This window comes from Palaemon carinicauda, chromosome 37 (genome assembly GCF_036898095.1).
Source record: "Palaemon carinicauda isolate YSFRI2023 chromosome 37, ASM3689809v2, whole genome shotgun sequence".
NCBI classification, from domain to species: domain Eukaryota; kingdom Metazoa; phylum Arthropoda; class Malacostraca; order Decapoda; family Palaemonidae; genus Palaemon; species Palaemon carinicauda.
In genome coordinates this window covers 24729329-24739328 of record NC_090761.1, presented here as the reverse complement: position 1 = coordinate 24739328, position 10000 = coordinate 24729329, and the positions used below count along the sequence as shown (strand labels likewise).

Sequence of the window (10000 nt, the reverse complement as noted above, 5' to 3'; positions counted from 1 at the left end):
TTATTGTCTGTCCTAAGTACGTTTATTCATTAGCAGTCTCTAGAGGTTTATTCGGTGCGAGACCTCTGGTTGTGATTAATCACGCCCCAGTATTATACCGACACTTTAATTAGGTGAGCGAGCTGGGTTCAACCTGGCATTCCTATGCAACTTTTTTCTTTGGTAAATTCATAGCGGTTATATACCTTAGAAATGATGCAAAAGGAGCATTTCACTGGGCGGCACAGGTCTCTCGCCCAGAAATAGATTTTTCCTTCGTCAAAATCCCTTTATTTGTTGTCTGCATTTTTATTTTCATTCAATTCAAATCTTCTATCAACTTTTGAAATTCCTCCCATGATTCACTGAATAGAACTATGTCTACTGCAAATCTTAATTAAAGTGTGTAAGTATTTCCCATTAATTCAATTCCTACATTTTTCCAATTCAATTCTTTAAAGACTTCTAAGCACGCTATGAATAATTTAAAAGAGATGGGGTCTCCCTGTCTAAGTCCTTTCTCAATCGAAATTTTCTCACTATCTTTATGTAGTTTTGGGATTGCTGTAGTTCCTGTATAGATATCTTCAGTGTTCTAATATAAGATCTATCAATTCCTTGTCATTGAAGTGCTTTCATTATTGCTGAACTTTTGATCGATTCAAAAGCTTTCTTACAGTCTATAAATACCATAAATAGTGATTTGCCATAGTCTATTGATTTTTCCATTAGCTGGTTAATTACATTGATATGGTCAGTTGTTGAATACCCTCTTCTAAAGCTTGACTGTTCCCTTGGTTGATTAAAGTCTACAGGTCTATCTATTTTCTCTAATACAATCTTTGTAAATATTTATATTACTGTGAATAAACTTATTGGGAGGTAATTTTTCAAGTCTTATGTCTCCCTTTTGAAGTGAATTGGCATAATGATAAAGTTTTTCCTACGTGGAGGTATGGAGCATTCTTGCAGACATTTTGTGCAAGTTCAGCAAGTTTTACTACTACGAAGTCTCCTCCATCTATTATTAAATTAATTTTTAGGCCATCTTCTCCTCCTGCTTTGCCTCTTTTCATGCCTTTTAATGCTTTCTTTACTTCTCCAACTCTTACACACACACACACACACACACACACACACACACACACACACACATATATATATATATATATATATATATATATATATATATATATATATATATATATATATATATATATATATATATATATATATATATATATGAATGTGTGTATATATGCATGTAATAAAGCACAGGCAAATGAAAATATTGAATGAATCCTGACTAGTTTTGTCACACAAACTAGTCTGGATTTCCTCCATATTTTCCTTATCCCTCTGTTTTATGGCACCTTGGCATGATGTGATCCTATATACTGTATTCTTCTTCCCCACTGCTATCCCTATATAAAGAGGTCGGTTGCCTGATGCATCCTCTCCAACGCCAAACCTCTTCTCTCCATATCATCCTTCACCTTATCTCGCCATCTACGGTAATTCTCTGACTCCCACTCAGGTTCCTCCCAAGCCCTCCTCCCTCCCTCCCCATCATCCACCTTCAACGCGTGGCTACATCTCTGTCGCGACACTCTTATCACCTCCACAATCTTTACCCCTGCATGCATATGTATACAGATTACACACAAAAAATACCATTAGGTCATTTATTGGCCCTCAGCCCGGTAATCAGTAGTCCTCATAGAGCGTGTTTGCTCAGAAGTTCTTTTCATTTTTTTTTTATCATACTTTAGAGGTCTATTGCTATTTTTTACACAAACTCAAGCATTGCATTGTTCGTCCCAGTGATCTTTGTATAATACTAATCCTAACTAGAGAGGCACTCAGTAGAGAGAATGCCTTTGCCACGCCAAACAGTCATTTTTTGCTCTTAAGTTCACTGCATACTTGTACTTTGATATATTTTTTTTAAGTCTAATAGATTTGTCCTTGAGTCATATCCAACATGTCCACCAAGTTTCATTGAAACTGGTTCTATAATTTTACGTAAGTTCATGAATATGACATAAACTAAACAAATATTTGCCATTTACCTAACAGTGCGCTTATTTATAGGGTACAGTTGCGCATTTGTACTTTGATATACTTTATACCAAATGTTCCAGATTCATCCTTGTTATACCTAATATTAATTCCAAGTTTGGTAAAAAATAAGTGTTTGAACTTACGCCAATCCTCGACACAGACACCGGTATTGTTAAAGTGCCCATCTTCGTCAGTGCTGGTGGCACACCAAGCTTGGTCCTCCTCACCCTCCGTCTCAACACATTGTCTGACAATGACATCTTCATACAGGAAAGGAACGCATTTATCACCGTCGACTGTCTGCAGCGGCACAACTTCCCCTGTTCGGAAGGTTGGAAAGTTTTGAGCAAGTGTTCAAATAGGATTTCCTATGTAAATAAATAAAGGTGCATGAGCGCACGATTAAAAAAACTCAAATAAGCTATTCAAACAAACAGAGTAGTATCCATGTTAAGAATATTACAACGAAGAAAATACTACTCTCGGTTGATTAAAATATACCCTCAAAACAAATTGCCTCATCAGCAATTTTGTTCATAAATCATGATTTCTGTGAAACTTGGTTGTGAGTGTAACTTACGAGAAGAAAATATCTAAATTATCTTAAAGAAATAGGTCTATAACAATGAGACAACTAAACCGAACAATCAACAAATGAAACCAGTAAAACAAAATTCCATTCCATACGTAATGGAAAACTTTAATACAAAAAAAATAGGATTCTAAATCTTGCACAAACTAAAAGATGCAGAGGTAAAATTCAATTCTGAAGTTGAAATAGCGTTACCAAATTATTATTATTATTATTATTATTATCACAATCTAAGCTACAACCCTAATTGGGAAAGCAGGATGCTATAAACACAAGGGCTCCAACAGGGAAAAATAGCCAAGTGAGGAAAGGAAATAAAGAAACTACAAGAAAAATAATTATCAATTACAATAAAGTATTTAAGAGCAGTAACAACATTAAAATAAATCTTTCAAATATGAACTATAAAAACTAAAAATAAACAAGAGGAAGAGAAACAAGATAGAATAGCATGCCCGAGTGTACCATCAAGCAAGAGAACTCTAATGGATAAACCTAACTCTTACAATTTACAAAAGAACGTTTCTGCGTCCCAACAGACTAATGTAAGATTACAAAACTGAAGATGTCATTGATTACTTTACTTTACTTTAAGAGCGGTTTTTTTCTGGTCCTATACAGCAGGAAAACCCTACTCTCTACAGCACCTCCACAGTCATTTCATCATGTTCGTTTGAAAGCATTCAACATTTCTCACTGCATATTGCTTGTTTATTGTTAAATCGTCCCTATCGAAGCACTTACAGAAAAAGAAAGTCTTCAGTTTCCTTTTGAAAGCTTTAATATCTTCAATCATTCGAATGTCTCATGGGAGCTTATTGTATAGTTTTGGGGCTGTATATTTAAAGGCTCTAGAGCTTACAGTAGACATATATCTAGGTTTCAACAGTTTGAAACCATCTGTAACTATTCTTGCATCAACACCATTTGTTGGCTGCACAACATGTAGCAATTCTCTTAAATATTTCGGACGTCCGGTTCTGATAACTTGATGGGTTATTGTATATATTTTAAAATCAATTCTCCCTTTAATAGGCAGCCCTGTCATTTCTTGTTCTGCTTAATTCATAAGATATAGCTTCAGATGTTCAAACTTACAGTTCATAGTTTATATATATAATAGACCAATTTCAATGTTGTTACTGATCTCAAGATATTCTATATTTATTATTCATTACTTCTTATATAGTTTATTTATTCCTTTCCTTTCCTTATTGGGGTATTTTTCCCTGTTGGAGCCTTTCGGCTTATAGCATCCTGCTTTTCCTACTAGGGTTGTAGACTAACTAATAATAATAATAATAATAATAATAATAATCTATAAAACTACCCATGTTGAACATTATTAAGTGGAAATACCCTAAATGTTTATACTTGAAGAAAAAGATCTCAGATATACAGACCTGAAACAGGTAAGACTTCAACAATTTCCAATCAAATAAAAAAAAGAGAATTATGAGCTACCAATAAGTGGAATTAAATTGATCCTACAATATGCAAAAGTGTCAAATGATCTTACCGTAACTGTAGGTATCACCATCTAGTATAGGACCTGTCGTCATTGCGATATCTGTTAAAAAAAATAATCTCATTAACACCTCATTTATTATTTAGAAATGGACAAGTCTAACTTCTTCTCATTTTTGTCACAGCGAAGAATCATTGGTCAAGGCTAAAAACATTATGGTCATCTAAGATGGTGTAAATGGATAGGGAAATAATCAATGTCGATGTGTTATGATAACATTAATAGCAAACCCCGACTAGACCAAGCAGTTTCATATAATTTTCTAACAATATCTTTTTCTTTCTTAAGTCTAGTTTTAGCAGTTTTCACACACACACACACAGATATATATATACAGTATATATATATATATATATATATATATATATATATATATATATATATATATATATATATATCTATATATATATATATATATATATATATATATATATATATCTATCTATCTATCTATATATATATATATATATATATATATATATATCTATCTATCTATCTATCTATATATATATATATATATATATATATATATATATATATATATATATATATATATATATATATATGTGTGTGTGTGTGTGTGTGTGTGTGTGTGTGTGTGTGTGTAATCATATGCACACTCAGACACATGTAAACAAACACTCATATCTATATACTGTATATATATATATATATATATATATATATATATATATATATATATATATATATATATATATATATATAAAGAGAGCAGTGTCGTAAGTTGTGGGTAGGTAGGTAGGTAGGAAGCACATTAATTTGATAACTGACTGTCAAACTGTCCTCGACGCACTTACGGAAATTCCAGAGTATGCCAAACCTTAAACCAACTGCATGCTATGGACGTGCCATAAGTAAAGGAGACATTTGTGTTAGAGAGAATTTCTCTTCTCCTAAAAGCCTCAAATTCTACTTTGCAGCTTTGTGCTTCTGAGTCTTTCTATCAAAGACCTTGTGTGATATTTCTCGCCCCATTTTTAATGCTTGATCAAGTCAAACCCTGAACAAAATATCTAATAGAATAACAAATGAATTAGAAAAAAAAGGGACAGATTCAGATTTAAAATTGGCATACTATATAATAATCATCAAGCATGACTACTTAGTGGTGGGGGCTTGGGATATTAACATAAAGCACTAAACTTACTATCTTTGAACGAATTATGCGAAAATTGCTTATGAAACTTTACAATATTTTCCAGAGATAAAAAAAGATTATTACTTAAGACAAGATTCAAGTGGCTGATCATATCAAGTTGAGAAGTAAAATGAAAAATTTACCTAATAAGGAAAAGAACACCAACTTCTTTTTTCTCAAAGTCTGCATAAACCATATGATTGAAATTTTCAGTAGTGGTTAAAAGCAATGAAAATCCTCTTGAAAATATCAACTTTGCACACTTAGAGGGTGACCTAATCACAAGTTACATACAGTAGTTCTATGACTTTAATTGGGTACATGTGACATCATCAAACTAAGGCATTTAAGTGTACCTGCACCATGGCTGACATTGTTATGCACAGACTTTGCATCTACCTTTACTCCAGTGTTACTATTCCCTTTTTTATCTCACTCCTGTAGCTTTTCCATGTACAAGTTTGCTCAGACTTTTTCTGCTTATTCTGATTATACTAGAGTTTGTTAAAATCACACACTTAGAGAGAGGATTATGTTCTTTTGCAAAAAAAAAAAAAAAAAAAAAAAAGTTTATCTTTTTGTCAATTGTTCATTTGTTACATTATGAATTCATCTAAAACTTTTCCATCACCTTTTCTTTATTCCACATTCTTTCCCATTATGTCAAGCAAGAATTATTTCTAAAGTAATTTTCACCGATATTTGCTTGTCTTCCCCTAATGGTTCTTGAAAGAAATTATATTTTGGACAAAATAATTTAAATATTTTTATTGACAACTTTCATTTTCTCATATGTTTTGTCTAGATTGAGTCATTCTAAATTGTTCAAGTTGTACATTTGAATGTGATTAATCTCACGTCACAATATCTGAAAAAGGGGAAAAATCTTTGGAAACAATGCAATACATGTATAGTACAGGATCCTCTTTTAATAATAAGCACATACCAAAATGTGTAGAAGTCACTTACCCCAATCCTGACTGCAAAGATCTTCTTCAAGCAAGAGGCCAAGGTCATCAACACGGACAGCACACCATTCGCTGGCATTTGGGGGCTTAACACAACCACCTTCCAGAACTCCCTCTTGTAGAAAAGGGAGGCACGTCTTCCCACTGGCAGATTTTAGAAGTCCTGCTGTGGACAGTGTGAAATTAAAAAAAGATGTTCCTTAAATGAAAATGAATTACACTTCCTTCTTTATAAGCTGTCATTTTAATGACTTTCAATGACTTTGATGAATAGTTAACGAAAAGACGAAGAGAATAAACAAAACAGATGTTCAGTCAATAACTACCTGTATTATTACAAGATGGAAGGAGAAGGATTTTCTTACTTTATCAAAAACAACATGGAGATGAGAAAGAATTATTAAAATATCTGCATTTCAAATAGACCCAAATCATCTTTAGTTCTTTCACCATATTGCCTCTGGTATGTCTTCCATGTAGCTGAAAGATGCTTCATGCTCTTTTAGAGATAAGATAATCATAATAGTATAATACAACTTTTTGACTTGGTGTATAACATGCTGACATACATTCAGCTAATTCAATGCATAGGATGGGGGAGCAATAGTAAATAATAAAGGATAAAATAATAACAATGATGTGTACGAAGGAAATAGTAAACAATTTGACAGAGGGAAACTTAAGACTTTAGACTGTTAAACTTTCACAAAAGGTTACCCAGGTGTCATATAGGCCTGGCGTGCCAAGAAACATAGGATATAAACATTATCAACCACAGTGTAATGGAAAAGTGTATACTTACTGAAAGTGAAATAAACATCCTTTCATGTGTCATCCGAAAAAAGGTAATAAACATCCATACAATGAATAATTTATTCTAACATAAATGAAATTTTCACTTAATTCTACCTTTACCACACATGCAATAAATCTATTTCAGAGGTTATTCATAAAATATGTATAAGAATGATATGCTTACAGGAAAGTGCACAAGAACGCTTAGAGAAAGTACATAAGAATGCTTAAAGAAAGTACACAAGAACATTTAGAGGAAAGTACACAAGAATGCTTAGAAAAAGTACACATGAACACTTAGAGGAAAGTACATAAGAACAACATGACGATGAATTTGATACAATCTTACAAGCTTCCTTTTACCCGAATGTCCAACAAAGACATTTTGGACGAAACTGGATTTTTCTTATGACTTGAGTAAATGGGAATGCCAGAAGATATAACACCATTAGTTCAATAGAGACATACCAATTGGTATAAAAAATTTAAACCAATATGCTATGGATTAATAGATTTGTGGTCACCAGGCAGCATGGTATTATTATGATTATGTACACTTAGTACAGGAGTTCCTGACACACCTCGCTCTGAAGACTGATTGACTGATTTTGAGTTTTCTGGCATCCTGACACTGAAGGTTGCTCTGAAAAAGTGCAACCTGTCACACCCTTAATGTGGTGAGTATCCAAACAGATATTGGAGGGAGAGATGGTAGAGGTGATTGCTTAGCTTTCCACCTTCTGCTATTTGACACCTGTTGCCTCGGTCCATTGGTATTCCAGTTGATGATGGTGAAAAGGTATCTACATCTCTCCAAAGTGGTTAGGAGTCCCTCAATGTTGACGTAAATATGAGAGAAACATATTTATTGATGGGTAGAGCAAAAGGGTGTAAGTCGGTTCATTTCCTCAGAGCGAGGTGTACAGGAATTCCTGTGGCCAACTATAATTTCTAAAAAGTCGAGAAGTGTCTGTGGGCTGCGTAAAAGAGGGGCCATAGGCGAAAGAGTGAACAAAGTGGACACGAAGGTTGGACTTGATGTGACTGGAGTGGATTTTGGTCTATCTAAGCTACTAATATCGCAAACTACAACTCGACACTCACCCACTCTCTCTCGGCAAACATCCTGTTGCAAAACAACACCATCGTTGTCTATAGCTGTGGCACACCATGGTCTTCTGTTCTTACTCTCAACACAATGATGGTACATCTTGTTTTCGTGAATGAAGGGGAACACACATGGCTGCCCGGACTCCGTCATTGTGACATCCACACCGGCTGATTTATAGTATGAGAACGCTAATAAATGTAAGGCATTGGTAGAAGAGTTGTTTATATATGAATATAGAAATAAATCAATAACATTTTTCCATGTATCATGATAAATGAGCCAAGGAGGCAATAGCACCTGATGAGTATGTGCCACACTCACTTCTAGTCACATTAACCTAAATTCTCTTTCCACCTAACTTCTTCCAAATTATCTTATTCAATCACGTTACCTACAGTAGAGGACTATTGCAGTGGGCCACAACTCATCAAAATCCTATCAAATGCTTTATAAAGGCATTATGTTGGACAATACAGTCTTTGAGATGTTTTTACCTCTGAAGTACACCTTGCCATATTCTAAACAGCATACAGTACCCTCATTTGCCTTCTTTAGAGCCCCTGCCTTCATTTCTCTAACTTTTATTAATTTTCCAAACATTATCTTATCATTAACCACCTAAATTTAAGAGATGTTTTTCCCTAACTTATCATTTTACCAACTGCATGACTTTCTTCAATTCTTTTAGATAATACTACAAACAGTAACATCTTGGCTTTGACAGTTACTATTATAAGAGTGCATTTTAAAAGATCTATCTCTCACAAAAGCCCAATACAATTTTCCTTACTACTCCAGTGGTTTTAACCAAGTGTTACTAAGAAATTAGATTTTTACCTAAATATGGTGACCAGAAACTTGGATCCACGGACAATATATGTCGCCAATACTCTGGAAAGAAAAATGTATGTTGTTGGTGAACAACAAGAAATACTCATTTACTAGGGAATAAATAATGTAGTTTTGCTTTAATTCTTTTATAAAAGCTGTCTTAGTCAAATGACCTCAGGCTAATTTTTTAAAAGAAAACTACTAGTTCTTAATATTAATTTTGATCTACTGTAATTCCACTCAAGGCCAATAGTGTTCTTTTATCTTAAAACATTGTGAAAAAGAATGAAATTACCATAACAAGGACAGAATTTAATATACTGTATTTACAATAAGAATACGCCGTTAATATGAACTTAAAAATTCATGATTAAATAAATTGATAGACTTTTGTCATTTTCATTGATATAAGTAGAAACTGACTCGATGGTAAAAAAATGATTAATAGGGAATACTTTAGATATTCTCCTCCTGGAATATAATTCTATGATATAAAATCTATATAAACAATATTCTTTAGAATACAGTAAATCCTCAACTCACTCCAAGAATAAGGGCAAGAGTCCACCTCGGAAGGATGACTGTCATCGTCGACACTGGTGGCGCACCAAGGACGTCTTCCCTCCTCTTCAACGCATCCATGTTGCATTGTATTATCGTGCATGAACGGTTTACATCTAAAACCATTTACCGAGTACAGAGTATACTCTGCCATAAGAAAGTGCAATGTAATATTGTATGTAACAATTAATTCAGCATATATTTTAGTGTCATAATTCATTAAAATATATGAGTTACATGAAATCACAAAAAAATTATTTATATATATACATATATATATATATATATATATATATATATATATATATATATATATATATATATATATATATGTGTGTGTGTGTGTGTGTGTGTGTGTGTGTGTGTGTATCTATATGTGCATCATACGGAACTGGCTGTCTTTTGATGAATC

At 33.2% G+C, this 10000-nt stretch overlaps 1 protein-coding gene across 8 annotated transcripts in view; it reads right to left on the bottom strand.

Moving 5' to 3' along the window:
• The window catches only part of LOC137629511 (uncharacterized), a 172772-nt gene that overhangs the window by 51313 nt on the left and 111459 nt on the right, over positions 1 to 10000 (bottom strand). For 7 of the 8 annotated variants that reach the window (XM_068360867.1, XM_068360875.1, XM_068360871.1 and 4 more), the window contains exons 21-26: positions 9571 to 9735; positions 9034 to 9087; positions 8190 to 8363; positions 6292 to 6456; positions 4155 to 4205; positions 2187 to 2363 (exon numbers count right to left, since the gene is read on the bottom strand). In XM_068360867.1, the coding sequence (XP_068216968.1) occupies positions 2187 to 2363; positions 4155 to 4205; positions 6292 to 6456; positions 8190 to 8363; positions 9034 to 9087; positions 9571 to 9735 (786 nt within the window). The remainder of the gene's footprint in view (positions 1 to 2186; positions 2364 to 4154; positions 4206 to 6291; positions 6457 to 8189; positions 8364 to 9033; positions 9088 to 9570; positions 9736 to 10000) is intronic. The other variant, XM_068360869.1, reaches the window with a different exon arrangement.